Below are 17,656 nucleotides of genomic sequence, written 5' to 3'. Positions count from 1 at the left end.
CACCTTGAATTCCTGTATTTGAGATAGGATTGCCTTTATGAGATGGGGAGAAGACCACAACAAGTTGTTTAGTCTTTCTAAAGAATTTTGTTCTGTAGTAAAGGATCGCTCTTTTTACGTCTAGCGTGTGAAGAGCCCATTCTGCTACTGAGTCTGGTAGAGGGATAAACACTGGGAGTTCTACAGACTGGTTAAGGTGGAAAGCAGAGACGACTTTGGGTAGAAATTCTGGGTTAGTCCTAAGAACCACTTTGTTATGATGGATTTGGAGAAATGGTTCTTGTATGGTTAAAGCCTGGAGTTTACTGACTCTTCTCAGAGATGTGATTGCAACCAGGAAAGCTACTTTCCAGGTGAGAAATTGTGATTTGCATTTATGCATAGGTTCAAATGGGGGACCCATAAGCCTGATAAGTACCACATTTAGGTTCCATACTGGAGAGGGTGGAACCCAAGTGAAATTATTCTTTTAAGTGCTTCCATAAATGCCTTGATAGCTGGTACCCTAAACAAAGACAAGTGTTGTCTGTTTTGGAGATAGGCTGCTATTGCCGCGAGATGTAGTCTAGTGGATGTATACGCTAGGTTACATTGTTGTAGATGCAAAAGGTAATAGATGATGTCTTGAACAGAACCATCTAGTGGGTTGATTTTGTTATTTGTACAGTAAATTACAAATCTTTTCCACTTTGCGGCATAGCAAGCTCTAGTAGTAGGACGTCTAGCCTCTTTAATGATGTTCATGCAGTCTGGCGGGATATTAAGGTAGCCAAATAAGACTTCAGGCGCCAGATTGCAAGGTTGAGTTGGCTGGGATCTGGATGCCTTATTTCTCCATGGTTCTGAGTGAGAAGCTTGGATGGGAGGTGCAAGTTTTTATGAGGAACTACCGATACTTCCAAGAGGGGTGTGAACTATGGCTGTTGGGCCCATGTCGGAGCAACCAGGATCATTGTGAGGGACTGCTGTTTGAGTTTCCGAACCACTAGCGAAACGAGTGGGAGAGGCGGAAAAATGTAAGCAAATTTGCCTAACCAGTTCATCCATAGCAATTGCTTTTGGACAATGGGTGCGAATACTTAGAGACGAAGCTTGGGCATTTTGGTGTGTGGCGAACAGTTCTATTTCTGGGTGGCCCCATATTTGAAAGAATGGAAACAGAAATTTAGGATGAAGTTCCTGTTCGTGGATCTGTTGTGTTTAGCGTCTGAGCAGATCCGCAATTTGATTGTGTACTCCTGGGAGGTGTTCTGCAAGGATATATATATTTTGGGGAATGGCCCATCTCCATATGCTTTGAGCTAGGTGTGAAAGCTGCAGAGAGTGTGCCCCCCACTCTTTTTGTATGTAATACATTGCTGTCATGTTGTTTGTACGGACCAAGACAGCTTTGTTTACGATGTGGAGTTGAAAAGATTTAAATGCTAAGAAGATCGCCAACAATTCCAGGTATTTTATGTGGAATTGTTTTTGTTGAGGGATCCATATGCCCTGAATGGTATAGGTATGAAGATGATCTCCCCAGCTGGTGAGCAATGCATCCGCTGTTAGCACTATTAGTGGAACTGGGTCGAGGAACAGCCACCCTTTGGAAAGGTTTTGTGTGTTCCATCACTGCAGAGAGCGATGGGTGCGGTCGTCTACCAACACCAGATCTGTTAGCAGACCTTGAGCCTGGTTCCACTGATGTGTCAAACACTCCTGTAAGGGACGCATTTGGAGTCGGGCATACGGGACGATGAGAAAGCATGAGGCCATCATACCGATTAGTTGCATGAACACTCGTGCTGGTAGTGAGTGTTGAGGCTGAAACTTTGCTATTAGAGCTTGTATGGTGCTTATCCTGACTGGGTTGGGGTATGCTAGAGCTTTTGAAGTGTCTATTGTAGCTCCCAGATACTGTTATTTGTTAGATGGTTGGAAATGGGATTTGGTGAGGTTTATTGTGAATCCCAATTCGTGAAGCAGTTGAATTGTTTTGTGTGCGTGTGTTACACACAGTTTTTGTGTGAGTTGGCTTTTATGAGCCAGTCGTCCAGATAAGGGAAGACATGAATGTGCTGTCTTCTTAAGTGGGCCGCAACTACTGCAAGACACTTGGTGAAGACTCTGGGCGCTGTAGTCACTCTAAATGGGAGGACCTTGAATTGGTAGTGTTGACCATCTACCACGAACCTGAGATATTTCCTGTGAGTGGGGTGAATGGGAATATGAAAGTAGACGTCCTTTATATCAAGAGTGGAGAGAAAGTCGCCCTGTTGAAGTAGTGGGAGCACTTGCTGGAGAGTGATCATATGGAAGTGATCCGACTGAATGTAGAGGTTTAGCGATCTGAGGTCCAATATGGGCCTGAGAGATCCGTCCTTTTTTGGAATTAGGAAATAGAGCGAGATAAACCCCTGTGCCTTGGTGAGGCAAGGGGACTGGTTCTATTGCATATTTTTATAATAGGGAGAGAACCTCTTGTTTGAGAAGTGTTAGATGTTCTGAGGACATTGGACGTTGTTTGGGAATAATGTTGGGGGGGGGGGGGGGGTGGGGGGGGGTCAAGAGTAGAGGTGAGTTCCAGGCAGTAACCATACTGGATAATTTGTCTTACCCACTTGTCTGTTGTTATTCAATTCCAGACAGGTAGGAACTGTGATAGACTTCCCCCGCCAGGAGTGGGATGATCGGGGAAGTCACTGTTTGGTGGTAGGGGAGGTGCGGTTTTTGTTGCCCCGACCTCTTCCCTTACCATTGTTACCTCTGTAGCCTCTGCGAAAGTATCCTTTGGAGGAGGTGTGAGTGGGGCTCTTATACGACGAAGAGGGGTGTTCTAAGCCAATGGTTTTGGAGCCAGCTCTGTAGAAGGAGCGGCGAAAAGAACCTCTAGGGGAAGGCCCCCATGGACTTAGCAGTTTCCGTGTCTTTTTTCATCTTTTCTAAAGATGTGTCCACTGAGGGTCCGAAAAGATGCTCTTGATCAAAGGGCTGATTTAGAATAGCAGATTGTACCTCTTGGTTGAATCCGGAGACTCGGAGCCAAGAGTGCCTGCGCAACAAAACGCTAGTGTTGATGGCGTGAGATGCGGTGTCAGCCGCGTCAAGCGCACATTTAATTGAGGTGTTTGCGATTAATTTCCCCTTCTGTATAAGGTCGTTGGCCTTTTGTTTGTACTGGTCAAGAAGGTGTCCCATGAGCGTTTCAAGCTCGTTATAGTGAGCCCTGTCGTACCTGGCCAATAAAGCTTGGGCATTGGCAATCCGCCAATGATTTGCACCCTGCGTTTACCAGATAAGTCTATTAGCTTGGACACCTTATCAGGGGGGGGGGGGAGTCGCCTGCATTCTGCGAGTTTGCCCTCTTGCGTACATTAGACACCACAAGAGAATCCAAAGGAACCTGACCTTTAATGTAAATGGGAGCTGCTTTATACTTCTTATCTATCTTGGTGTTTAGAATCCTGGCCCTGACAGGGTCCTTAAAAACTTCGGGGGCATGTTTGAGCATGCCTTTTAACATTGGCAAGGTGTGAGTGGACTTTTGGGAGGATGCAAATGTTTTGAGTAAAAAAATCATCCTCTATGGGATCTCAATCGAACTGTACCCCATGCCCTATTTATAAGTTACGCAAACCCAATATTGTCATGGTGAAGGTCTAGATGGATAGAGGTACGGGTCATTATGTGGGTCGGGGTGCGTGTTGTAGTCATCCCAAGGGTCTACATAGTGTGGGATGGTATGAGCATCCTTATCCCCATGTGGATCTATATTCCCACCCCCATCGGTATGATCATCCTCAGTATCTGAAATTTGAGACGCAACAATATGTGGGGAATGTGGTGGAGAAATGAGAAGATTTGGATCAGCTGGAGGAGGAGAAGGGGGTGGGGAGGTGTTAGTGCTCATCTCCTTTCTTTTTAGGGGTATTGCAGGTTCTTCTGAAGTGTCTTTTTTCCTCTTTTTTGGAGGCTTGGTGACAACTTTGCCAGCCTCTGGATCAATAGAAAGAGTTTTTTTGTTTGGGATCCAAATAATCAGGTACAGGTTGCATGGGAAACATTTTATGTTTTCGGTGCAGAAGATTTTGGGTCAAACTGTTCTTTGGACCGAGTCTCTGAGGCTTTCTGTGGGGTCTTGGCCTCATTAGGTTTTATTGTAGGAGTTTGTGATACAGACTTTTTTCAGCTACGACAATTTTTTCGGTTCCGAAGGTTTGTCTTTGGTTTGTTTCGATGGCGAGGGCTTAGGCGTCGAGGTTGTCTTCGGTGTCGCCGAAAAAGGGTGTGGCACATCTGTGGTTTTGTGCTTCGGTGCCGAACGTGACTTTTCAGCACCGGAATGGGGTTGGCTCGAGCCCGAGCCGGAAGGCTTATGTTTAGGTCTCATAGCCGGGTCCGAGGGCGGGGCGTCAGACATGTTGCCGGTGTCGACCCGAGGGTGTTTCCGGAGCCTTAGGTTTGGTTCTGGTTGGGGGAGGAGTTTCGATACTCACGAACCGCTGAGTCGGGGTGACTGTTTCGTCTTCGACATTGGAGTCGTCGGCTTCGGAGACGGAGATGTCTTCTTCATCACCTTGTTGCTACGGCTGGACATTGGGATCTGCTCCAAAGATGTCCGGAATCGAGCTGCTTCCGCGAGACATTTTGTGATGTCGAGCCCGACGATCACGAATGGTTTTCTTCGACATGAAAGTTGAACAGGCCTTGCAGTTCTTGTCTTCGTGCTCCGGGAAGAGGTAGAGGTTACAGACCTCATGCAAGTCCGTGTTTGGGAACTTAGCACCACACCTGGGGCATTTTTTGAAAGGAGTCCTTTCCATTGACTGCAGGCGTGGTCAGCGCGGATAGGCCCAACGGCCCGCGTCAAGGATGTTTTGATGCGCTTCGAAAGGGAAACGCGATCAAGACAATACCATTGAGTGGAGAGGGATTTCGCGTCGAAGGGAGATTCGAAACCGATATCGACCAGGAGTGCATCAAACCACATCCGAACCCAATGGCGGAAAAAACAATCTGGAGACGGAGTCTATGCCCATGCGCACTATCGTCCTAAGGAGAAGTCACCTACCTCGTGACTACAAAAGACTTCTTCCAAGACAAAAACAAAGTGCAAACATCCTAGCCCAACACCAGATGGCGATCTACGCACAAGTATACGATCTACAGCTCATATGCCTCGAACATACAATACTCAAATTTTAAAAACCTATGACCTATCTGGTGTTTGATAGGTGCACTGGAGAGGAGAGTGCAATTACCAGTGGCATAGCTAGCCCTCTGGACCGTGGCGGTCCCTGCGTTTGCCGCCCTGCAGCAGCTGCAGTGAAGAGCGGGGGTGGGGTGGATGTGCTGGCGAGTTTTCTCGCCCTGCAGCAAACGCATTGAGGAGCGTAGGGGAAGGTGCTTACTATTGCTGCTAGCGACTGCAGGTAAGAGCAGGGGAGCCCCCCCTCCCCCCCCAGCTATGCCACCGACAATTACTGTGGTGCACCAGTGGAGAATCATGACCATTTTGTGTGCTAAAATAAAATGTACATTAAATTGTGCACGATTTTTAGCAGCAACATTACGTGAAGAGTTTGAGATGCGTTTCACTGCTTGGGGATGGGCAGTAATATGACACGGCAGTGGATTTGGTAGACAACTCACTACATTGCACTGTGTAGAAGTTTCTCAGTGAGTAGTGGTTTACGAAAAAATTTAAGTGATAAAGAACCAACATTCTTCAGATGCACAGCTAAAGATACAATGGAACTTAAACTTACAAACTAAATGATTAAAAATAAATAACACTGCCATCGCTACTGATTTAACGCATTGTGGGTGAAGATTGTTTTTATTTTATACACAGAAAAAACTGACCATAATTGGAGCTTTTAAAAAGCTGGTGGAAGTAATTTTGTAGGAATCCTAATTCTTAAGAAACTGACAAGACTGGATCTCATTTGCAGAACCTTCTTCAAACCTTTGAAGAGGAGACAGAAGAAGGATAGATGCACTTATTTCTCACTCCTTGTTACTTGATTTATTATTGAACTTACATAAATTAAAACATTGTTTAATATGAATAACCAACTCAGGTGGTAATAAAACAGGAACTTTAATAATAAAAGTAATTACAATTTATTTTAAAAAAAGGAACTTCAAAGATTTTTATAAAATTCATTCTTATTGCAAGAACAAATTATATTTAGGACTTACCATCTGGAAACTGTTCAGCATCGTCATCAAACATTGCCTCTTTCAATGCAGACTTATTTAAGGAACTGATGCTATCAGAATAATTGTTAGGATTGTAATCTCTTGATCGTGGTGTGGGTCGGAGAGGCATTGTATTGAGTAATGAAGTTTTATTATCGAGTGCTGTTCGGCCTGTGTCAGGAGCATCACCGCCTCCCCTTGGATCAGCCATGCCAGAACTGCTGCATATCTGCAAAAGCAACGTACTGTTTTTAAATCTTGCAATTTTTCCAAAAATTGTGTATATAGGTTATGAGTATCATAGCACAGTAGATAAGACTGGGCATGATAGGTTCATTAAATGTGTTATCATTTGAATTAATGAAGATCTATAAAAGCAGAGTGTAAAAACATATGCAGCCCTACAACAAAATAACAAGGCGCCATTCCCTATTAGTGTCAAGGATAAAATAGAAACAAATGTAAATTAAATGCACTACGAGTGCTGTGGAAGAGCTGGGCAGGAACAAACTGACATCTTGTGTCCTTCAAGCCCACTCTCTAGTGTCATTCTTATTTATGAGAGCAGAATATAATATTTGTTTGAACAAGCTCCCAAAGAGTGGGTCTAGTTTGCTTTAGAATGAAGCACTGAATATCACTGAAGTATGCAGAAACCCCAAAAACACTAAAGGTCCAAGGAATGCTTGCAGTTAGTCTAAACCATTGGCAATCATTATGAGTAGAATTCCAGGACGTCATTTTTTTACTGACCATGCCACTCTAGAGAGACCAAACCAAATAAAGGGGACTGTGGACTTTTTTAGGTCCAGCATACATGCCCAGTCAACGTCATAACCAAAAAAGGGTATGCAGTTCCTATGCAGCTAAGGAGGAGAAAGTGAGAGAGAGGTCCGAAAAAGCGACAGGTTGTTACGTTAGGAAAGTAGGGAAAGGGGAATCCCTCCTTTCGGAATTAGGGCCCTCACACACCCAGCCAGCTGGATGTCATGCTTCATCATAGGGCATGCTCCTCGTCAGGTCGGCGCTGCAGTACCTGACGGGTACCTTATGAGGGGCTCTTTGGCGGAGATCTTTTATTCCTTGCAGTGGGTGTGAGGGACCTAAAAGTGTAGATGTGCTGAATTGAGGGTTAGTAGACCGTGCGGGATAAAACAGGAAATGGAAGTCCAGACAAAATAACTTTAATGAAACTGGCTTCCAACCTGGTTAAAAATAGAGTGGCAACTACCTGATGTAATGTCTCAGGATGTTGCGCTCAGCTTCATGTGGTCAACATGTTTTTTGCCTGGGTGTCAGAGCGATCTAGCGGCAATTCTTCAGGACCGAAGATAGATTGTCATTCTACAGTAAAAGTGGTGTTCTGGTTCTGCTAACCTTGATATACCACACAGTGCACCTAAAGGTGAAGTACCTGTGGATGCGACCCCATAGACTGACCCCATCAACTTTCGGCAGGTCAAGACACGTGGAATTTCCAGTGTCATGTAAGGACCGCGTTGATGACGGAAGACCTACCCCAACGCTGCCGAAGATGATAAGCCTGAAGCTCACCCACTCTACGGGTAGATGTAATCACCACAAGGAAGGCCATTTTGATTGTGAGAAGCCTGAGGGGACAATTATGTAGAAGCCTGAAGTGAGCACATATTAAAAGAGTCAGAATCACATTAAGGCACTGAGCCATAATAAATGGAGAAAGAGGGAAGAGATGGACAAGACCTTTTAGGAACCTATGTACAATAGGAGACTTGACAATGAGGGCTGGTCAGGCAGCCGCAAAAAGGCAAAAAAAGCAAAAAAGCAGACAGATAGCCCTTGCGAGTGCCCAGAGCAATACCCTGCTGGGCAAAGGAAAGAATGAAGAGCAAAACTTTAGAAAGGGGGAGGGGGGCGGGAAGGGGATCAATATGCTTTTCTGCACACCATGCATTGCCTGAATATTCTGGACTCGCCACATGGGAGGATAAGAACGAAACCGCATGAAGTCTAGAAAAGCTCCAATGAAAGGGAGAGTCAGAGAGGGAGTCAAGCGTGATTTTGGTATGTTGATAGTGAATCCCAGCGAGTGCAGGAGGTTTGCTGTAATCTGGAGGTGGAAGACAACATCCTGGGGCGAGCCAGCCTTCAACTGCCAGTCGTCGTGATAAGAGAAGACTGGCACCCCTGATCTCTGCAGATGAGCTACAACCACTGCCATCATCTTGGTGAACACCCGAAGGGCGCTGGTAAGGCCAAAGGGGGGCGCTGATAAGGCCACAAGGAGGCACAATAAACTGAAATTGCTCATGGCCTACCATAAACCACATGTAGAGCCGATGGGCAGGCAAGACTAGAATATGTAAGAAGGCATTCTGCAAGCCAAACATTACCATCCAGCCTCCTAGGTCCAGGGCAGAAGCGACCTGAGCATTTTAAATGTCTCCTTTTTGAGGAAGAAGTTGAGTGCTCGCAGATCTAGAATAGGATGAAGACCTTTGTCCCTTTTGGGGACAAGAAAGTAGCGGGAATAGCAACCACAGCCTACTTCTGGACTTGGCCAAGGGAGCCATGACTTCCTCGCAGAGAAGGGACAGATGATCCTCTGTCAGCCGGTTGGGAGATGGAAGCATGGAAGGAGAGGTATTCTCTAAGGGGAGGGAGAGAGTATCTCCTTCGGACAATCTGCAAACCCGGTCTGTCTGATGTCTGGACTTTCAGTGGGGCAGGTGATGGCGAATCCTGCCGCCAACTGGTTGCCCATGGTGGTAAAGGGGCAGATTAGGTTTGGAGGCTGCAGCTGCGGGGGAATGGTGGAGTGACCAGACTGCTGGCTACCTCATCCATGAAGGTATGTGGGTACCACACCCTCGTCCGCGCACAGGCGGGAAGCATGCATGGCTGTGTGGCTGGACGGGAATTGGCGGAGCTGGAAGCCTCTTCTGTTGCCACGAAAGGCGGATTGTGGGTGACACGAAAGAGGGTTGCGTGTTAGACTTGTATGAGAAAATGTTAGAGTCTGAGGATGTACTTTTAGATCCTGCTCTATAGAATGAGTGACAAAAGGAGCCTCTGCTTAAAGGAGTCTGAAGTGCTCCCAAGGATTACGCCACGTCTGTGTCATTTTTAATCTTTTCTAAAGCCTCATCAACCTGAGGTCCGAAAAGATGTTGTTTGTCAAAAGGAGGGTTTAAAACGGACTGTTGAAGTTCTGGTTTAAAGCCAGAAATTCTAAGCCAGGCATGCAGACTTAAGAGAATGCTGGTGTTAGCTTCTCTTGCTGCTGTGTCAGCAGCATCAAGAGCGCATCTAATAGAGGAGTTAGAAATAAGCTTGCCTACTTTAACTAGCTCTTGTGCCCTCTTCTTGTGCTCTTCTGGGAGGTACTGAAGTAGACCTTCCATCTCATCCCAGAGTTCCCTGTCATACCTAGCTAATAGGCCCTGCGTGTTGGCAATGCACCAGTGATTAGCAGCTTGAGCAGCTCCCTTTTACCAGATGCGTCCATAAGTCTAGATTTTTTATCTTGGGAGGTGTATTGCCAGATATCTGCGAGTTCGCTCTTTTACGAGTGTTGGAAACTACTACGGAATCTAGAGGGAGCTGTCCTTTAATAAAAAGTGGATCAGAGGGTGATGGTTTATATTTTTCATCAATTCTAGGTGTTAAAATTCGTGCACAAACAGGGTCCTTAAAAATGTCATCTGCATGTCTCATCATACCTTTTAAGATAGGGAGACTCTGATTAACTTTGCGTGAAGACCCTAGTGTCTCACATAAAAAATCATCTTCTAAGGCTTCCTAATGCAGTGTAACCCCATGATATGCTGCTGCTCTGGAAATTAGTTACAGATAGGATACATTATCATCTAGAGGTGAAGATTTTGCAGGGTATAGGTCTGGGTCACGATCCATGGGTGGACAATATTATAATCATCCCACGGATCTGTAAGTAAAGGAACATTGTCATCATCATCATCCCCATCTCCTAAATCAGGCTGTGTGAGAGGAGATCCCTTTGGTGTTATGTGTAATGGATCTGAGCCTGGTAGTATTAGTAAAGGTGAAGATGGTGGCGGGGATGGGAAAGTGGGATGTATAGGACTTGTAGCAAAATCCTTCTTCTTCTTAAGGGGGATCTTCTATCCAGTGTCCTCTCAACTGACTTTCCTCTTGTAAGGAGTTTTGGCTAAATTATGTCCAGTGTCTGGATTGATGTAAAGCTTTTTCTGTTTCTTTTGGATCTAATCTGTCCTTCATAATGTCTAAGATTGCTTTCAGGGGATCTGAAATATCTTATTTTGATTTCTGAGTCAAAAGTTTTGGTTCCGAACTGGACTTGTCTTTGGAAGCGGAAGGTTTCGGCTCCGAGGCGGACTTTTGTTTTGAACTGAGGTTTTCGGCTTTGAAACATATTTGTCTTTCAGAGCGGAATGTTTCGGGTCCGAAGACGATCTGTCTCGACTCGATCCTGAGCTGGAAGGCTTGACCACTTGTTTTTGTGCCGGGCCTGAGGGCGGTGCGTCAGAGACATCGCCCTGATGCCGATCACGGCCCGAAGGCAGATATGGTAATGAAGCCTTATATTTGGTAAAATATAGTTTTTGGGGTATGGGGGTTTTGGTACTCACGATACCCTGTCCCGCTTGTAGGAAAGTGGGTTTCTGTTGCAGTAACCCCCCCCCCACTTTTTGGCAGACTACTGATGCAGTTTTACTTGGTGTGCCATGGATCCCTGCCAATCAGGTTCTCAGGTCCTGTGTTCTTTCCACAAAACAAACCCAATTGGCATCTCTGGCCACAGGTCAGCCCCTGGTAAATGGTACCACAGGTACCCAGGGCACCGTGACCAGAGAAGGCCTTTAAGGGCTGCAGCACTTATTGTGCCACCCTTAGAGGTCCTGTACCACTACACTCACACACTGCTTTTGCAGGCTGCGTGTTTTGGGGCGGAACATAGTGAAAAGTCGACATGGCACACATCCCTGTGTGCCATGACTAAAACCCACTGCCCTGACATAGATCAGTCACCCCTCTAGTTGGGTGCACTATTCCAGTGGTGAGGGTACAGGTGCATGAGCCCTGTACCCCTACAGTGTCTAAGTCCATTCTTAGACACTGTAAGTGCAGTGCTACCATTAAGAGTATGTGGTGCTGGGAGTTTGTCATTAAGAACTCCACAGCACCATAATGGCTACACTGAAAACTGAGAAGTTTGGAGTCAAACTTCTCAGCATATCAAATCCACACTGATGCCAGTGTGGGATTTAATGAAAAATGCACAAAGAGGGCATCACAGAGATGCCCCCTCAAAACTAACCCACCTCTAGTCTCCAGACTGGGTTGCTCCTTAGGCTGCCATCAACAGACATGTTTCTGGACCCCTGGGTCGAGAGCCTGCAGCTCTCGGGGGCCTGAAACAATACACATTCTGGGACGAGGTGCCAAGTCACCTCCCCCAGGATGGGCAGGGTTCATGAAGGGGAAGCTTCAAAGCCATGCCCCCTTTGTGAGCTTCTCCAGACCGCTTGCTGCTTTCAGCAACTGGTCCCCATTGGTTCTGCCCCCCACTTTGAGCGGAAGAACCGGCGGGAAAAACAAGTGAGGAAGAGAGGTGTGCCCACCCCTGCAAACTCCACCCCTCAGGTGGGGGAGGCGAGGTGAAGCACAACTCCGAGTCCCCGCCATCTTGAAGATGGCGGGACACAACCAACCAGGGACAGGCTCGGCCTCCCTCCCACTGGAAGGTGGCACAATAGGGGGTGTAACCCCCAGGGAAGGGACCCATTGGTCCCTGCCCTCTACCTACTTGTAACACCCCAAAATCTAGTATTTAGGGGGGACACCCTGAACCTTGCTTCCTCAGATCCAGAAAAGACCAGAAGAAAGAAGAAGAAGGGCTGAACAGCCGTGCAGCCAGCTAACAAGAGGAAAAGGCCCACTGATTTGGCCCCAGCCCTCCAGGCCTGTCTCCCCTCGAACCTGCACCTGCAAAATCCCGGTGTGTCCTGCAGCAAGCAACCTCAAAAACCTCGGAGGACCTGCCTGCCTTCACTTCCAAAGACTGCTTCTCCCGTTAACACCTCTGGTAGTAGCCGGAGACCGCGAATCCAGCCCACTGTGCACCTGCCGAACCCGGCCCGAGCTTGAGTGGAAAAATACTACGGATAGGTCACCCCGGAGATCCTGACCCGAGATCCGGCGACCCTTGACCTGCCTCAAGCCTCCAGTTGACGCTTGCAGCCTAAATCCAGAAGGCCCCCCTAACTGCGACCCAGAGCTGGTAAGAAGATCTGACCACAAAAGGCACTCCTGCACCAGACGCCCAGCGGCCTTGTGTGCCCAAACCAACTTCCCAACTTACCTCTCGAAGTGGTGGTCGCACCCAGAAGTCCTTCGTCTCCCTGCCTGCAGTGCTTTTGCAAACCGGAGGTTCTCCACTGAAAACAACAGGGCACCCCACCTCGAAACAGCACCCTGCCGCCCTAGTGCGGCTGAGGGTGCATCTTTTGTGCTACTTTGTTTCCCCATTTGCCCTGACCTTAACCCTAGGAGCTTTGCTCCCACAACCCAGTGGCCTGCTTGCCAGCAGCCACCAACCAGAGGCCCCCTATCCGCCATTGGATAACATTGGGTCTCAACACTGTGCACCCGGCCGCCCTAGTGCCGCTTAGGATGCAACAAGAGTGCATCACTGACCCTGCGGGACCCCTGAGTCTAACCCCAGAACCTTAACTCCCACAGTCGATAACCTACCTGTGAACCGATAACCTGTTTTTCCTCCATTGGATAACTGACAATTTTCTTCCAAATTGTTTCGAAGTGTGGAGTTTTGAAATCTAAAATATTCTTAAAAGTCGCACGAATAACCAAAAAGTATTTACTTACCTGTTTGCAGGAAATTTCTCAGTGCTGAATCTAGGTATCCAGCACTGAGTTAGAAAAGTAACGTAACTAGTAACTTACCTGTAATTTACTGAAAAACCCTATTCATTTCAATGTACTGTATTTGCTAAGTATTGCAACCTAATGCATCCCCTGTAAATCAAACAAAGTACAATTCCTATTGCATTTTCAAATTGTTCTACAATCAGCAACTTATTACTGTAAAGTATTTAATGCTTACCTGTGCCAGACTTGCTTGGTTCTATACAAAAACAATTGGTCTAGAGTTCAGTCCTTGAGTGTGTGAATTCATTTGCTGACTGAGTGTGTACATCAAATGCTTAACACTGTCCTCTGATACTGCCTTACTGCTCGACCACTCTACCACAAATAGAGAGTAAGGTTCTATCTAACTTTAACCTATGCCTGCCTCTGTGGTCACAAGGACTCTATACATACTATACCTCATTTTGGTGTAGTATATATAGAGCCAGTTTCTGAGCCAGGGACTGAGAAGGCCTCCTCTTCTTCTGCAGCTACTGCTTCTTCATGCTGGGATTTTTCTCCAAAAATATCCTAAGTCTGTTGAGTGCCTTGGCGCTGCATTTCCCATCGTCGAGCCGATCATCTCGAGGAGTCTTTTTTGACCTGAACGAACTACAGGCCTCACTGTCTTCTTCCTTGTGCTCCGGTGATAAGCACAAGTTGCAGACCTGATGTAGATCGGTGTGAGGGTACTTGGAGTGGCACCTAGAACAGAATTGAAACCAAGGCCGTTCCATCAGCAGAGGGGTGGATCGGCGCGGCTAGGCCCGGAGGCCGCCCACAATGTTTTCGACCGAATATGAGAGATTTTCCCAATCTAATGGATACGCGGAGAGAGGAGAAAGTGTACGTTAACAATACCGTCGAGGGTAGAATGGATTGTGTACTGAAAGGAGGAGTCACCTTACCTCGTGACTGGTAAAGACTTCTTAGAAGAAAAAAAACAAGCAAACATCCAGACCCAACACTAGATGGCAGGAGTATGCAAAGCATGATATCTACAGCACACATGCCTCGAAAATAGTCTTTTGGAGCTTTATGGGAAGTTGAAGGGCTTGATTTATACAATGCTTTAGTGCCCTTGTTTTTCTATCAGCTTCAACCTAACTGTTCTATGTTGGTTGTTATTGCTTTTTCCTGAGGCCAAGTAGTTGCTTGCAAATTGATTGGAAAATTTCTCCCAGGCAGAATGGGGAGCACTAGTCTCCAACAGGAGGGCTGAGAATGTAACTTTCGCTAATTTAGACAGATTGGGGTTTGTGCTGGATGACGATGTACGTCTCTTGGTGTTTATCTACGAGTACTACTTTGTGTTGTACCTCCTAATGTGCGATTGTCTGGGATGAAGAAAAGACATAATTCTTGTGGTAGATGGTCGCTTTCATCCTTTGGTATTATTGAAAAGCTAGACACAAGATGGATAAATGGAGCAGAATGTACGGTGAAGTCTATTAGACAGCTGGACTTAGGGTTGCGATACGTGAAGGAATGTGGGCTGTCGGTTCAGAACGAACATTGATTTCTCTAAAATCAAAATACTTGAATTCCTTTAGGAAGAATTTTCCCATTTTGTAGCGCTTGAAGGCGGAGTTTTAAGTTTGTTCTGGAGCTAACCAGAACACGTTCTGGGTTACTCGTAACTATTAATCTCACTAGGACCCAAGTAGAATCATACTGAAATCCCAGGAGAGGATTATTTCTGTTGGTTGCAGGCCTTCTTGAAGGTCAGAAATGATCTTTTTGAGATGTTCGATGGCTGTGTGTTTTGTTACCGCCTTAGCAGGGATGTATATGTTCATGAACACCAGATTGAGCATAATTGGGCCTTGTATGAGAGTGGTCTGAAACATCTGCAGGCTTTTCGATGCAGTCAATTTCATTGTATGTAGCCTTTTACGGTGGCCTGAAAGTAGATTGTTACCCCGAGGTGATGGCTATAGATGGCTTCTTTCGTTGTGGACACTGAGTAGCTGATATAACCAGGGATCGCAGGCACCTTTTCTACCCAGGTTTCTTGTAACAAGATGATCTGTAATAAGAGCAAGAATCCTAAAGTCTCACTGTCAGCTAATTTGCCTGATGGACCACTGATGTTCCATGAGCAGATTTTAAGTTTGTCTGCCAACTCAACCGGTGCAGCTACAGTGGAGCTGGTACATGCTCGCTTCTTACTTTGGTTCAAGGCTCTGGAAATCCAGCTCCAGCCTTGGTCTGGTGTAACCACTCTGTTGGACGACTGGCTGAGTGGGGGCTTGTGGAAGCTAGAGGGCCCAGGGGATTTACTCAGTTCATTCCTTAAGACTAAACGTGTGTTTTTGTGGGAACTACTGAGATGACAGCTCCTCGCTTGTGTAGCTAAAAAGAGTGGGCATTCTAATTCTCTGTGAGGAGAGACTTGTATCCCCCCAGTATTTAAATGTCTCTGCTGCCTCAGTACCTTACTGGGTGTAGTTGACATCCACATTACCTTACTGGTCTCGTTGATATGTCCTGGAGTAGGAGCCAAGAACTCTATAGAGGTGAAGTTATTATTTGAGGACAGTTTAGTAGTATCTGGAATTTAACTTAGTAGGCGGAGGATGTTTCCTTAATAAATCAATGCGCTCTCTTGATTGGTTCTCTGGGTGTATTGGGATTATTTGACAGTCAATTTTGTTGTGAGGCAAGGCCTCATAGCTAGAGGTGCTGTTCTGGCCATTTTGGGTCGATTGGGACTCCAGTTTGGATGACTTCTGATTAATGCAAAGTTACGCATTGGGCCTTGCTACAGTGATTGTCAATTTTAGTTTGGTGTATTCTTGGGGCGCAACTGTGCCCTGAATAGGACTTCAGATGCTGTCAATGGACTTGTTGATTTGCGCCTGCAACGTCTCATCTGCTTCTGAGTTTACCCTTTCTGTTTCTTAGTTCATGGCATGATAATGCTGGTGATCTGTTTACGGTCGCAGAGTGAGAGCTTACTCTCTTGGTTCTGGACCTGTTCGGAGAGGATTCTTCTGCTTGTGGCTTACATTAATTGCCTGATCTGAAAGGTCCTTTTTCTTCAACAATTTCATCCGGCAAAGAGGTTGCGAAGGCAGGGTTGCCGTTCGGTCAGCCAGGTCAGGGCTGATGTTGTTTACCCGTTTCACTGAGACTTTGTGCTTTGTAAGCCTGGATTGCAATTTGAATTATTGCAAAAAAGAATAGATATTTTTTCACAGGGCAATGTTAGCCTTCTGTTTTCGTGCCTTGCGTCGATTATTCCTCAGTGGGCCCTTAGCTGTTGTGTCCAGGACAGTTTGTATACCCTGGTAAGCAACCTTGGTCATGCTATTGTATCAAGGAGTGGGACTGTCTGCAGGAATATGATTAGCTGGTACTGGCAAGGTGGGTGCTCTCTGATGGGGCTGCGGTGCTTGCGGAGGCAGGCAATGCCTGGGGTGGCTTAACTTTGACAGCCTCTGGGCGTGTACTTTTTGACCTCATGTACTAGGGGAGGTGCGGACTGTAGGAGTCCCCCCAAGATTTGAGTGACCTGAGTTGGAAGAAAGAACCACTTTTGACATGACTCTGATGCATCTTTTTTTTATTTAGATTTTAATTGAGCACATGCAGTGTACAGCAATGGCATCAATGAGCATATATAAATCAATTAAAGAATGCAACAACTCGTGGCAATGGCATATGTATCATTCAGTTATCATGCAATAAAAATCTGCTAAGTGTAACAGGGTATCATGCTTATCAGAATATTCATTATACAGTTTCTTATCACCTGGGAGCTCATCTTGCACAACAGATCACAAGTATTGTAATTGTGGTTCCTATATATTGTTAGGTCTAGAGGAAGAAGGGAATTCCTCCGCATATAGTACCAACCGATCCCGGCAGCTCGTCAGATCCTGGAACCACAGTGTAGTCGTTGGCGCAGCTGTACTCTCCCACCCGTCTCTTGGCCATGAGTAGAGCCACTTTCACCAGTTTGCCTGTGACCCCTTTCACAGAAGGCACCAATCCCAGCAAGCAGACATGTGGTGAACACTGCAATTCTGGATCAACCATTGTGGACAATTTTCGAATCACAACAGTGCAACTTTGTGACACTCCCAGGACAAGTGCCAAAACTCTGAATCTGCAGCTCCACATCTCTTACATGTGTCGGTGTCACAAAGCCCATACCTGAATAACCTACGTGGAGTATAATACACTTGCTGTAGATACTTAAAATTAATTATGCGAAGATTACCATTGGAGGTTAGGGCCCCCGTGAGTTAGCAACAATATTTCCAGTCCTGCAGTGGAATGTGAATGTTGACGTTTTATTCTGTATGTAACTGAGATCACTATCTGATAAAAACACGCCCTCCGGAAACAAATCTTGCATTTTAACGATCCCTACATGATGGAAGGCGCGCATGACGCCAGTCTCATGTGTCACAGACAGATCCGAGTGAAACGCAAGAGGTAGAAGAGCGGAGTACAATGGTAGTTTCCCGGCCATGCGGCCTAGTGCCTGCCAGACCCTTATAGTGGTATCAACCGGGTTGATTTCTGTGCGGGGGGTCTGTCTCTTAAAGTG

The 17,656-nt window shown here is 46.3% G+C and overlaps 1 protein-coding gene across 38 annotated transcripts in view; it reads right to left on the bottom strand.

Annotated features, from left to right (window-relative positions):
• CLASP2 (cytoplasmic linker associated protein 2) overlaps positions 1–17,656 on the bottom strand; it is a 1,832,463-nt gene that overhangs the window by 144,409 nt on the left and 1,670,398 nt on the right. For all 38 annotated transcript variants that reach the window (XM_085607571.1, XM_085607579.1, XM_085607573.1 and 35 more), the window contains one exon: positions 6,187–6,415. In XM_085607571.1, the coding sequence (XP_085463697.1) occupies positions 6,187–6,415 (229 nt within the window). The remainder of the gene's footprint in view (positions 1–6,186; positions 6,416–17,656) is intronic.

Source organism: Triturus cristatus, chromosome 5_2 (genome assembly GCF_964204655.1).
Source record: "Triturus cristatus chromosome 5_2, aTriCri1.1, whole genome shotgun sequence".
NCBI lineage: Eukaryota > Metazoa > Chordata > Amphibia > Caudata > Salamandridae > Triturus > Triturus cristatus.
This window is presented reverse-complemented; position numbering and strand designations above follow the sequence as displayed.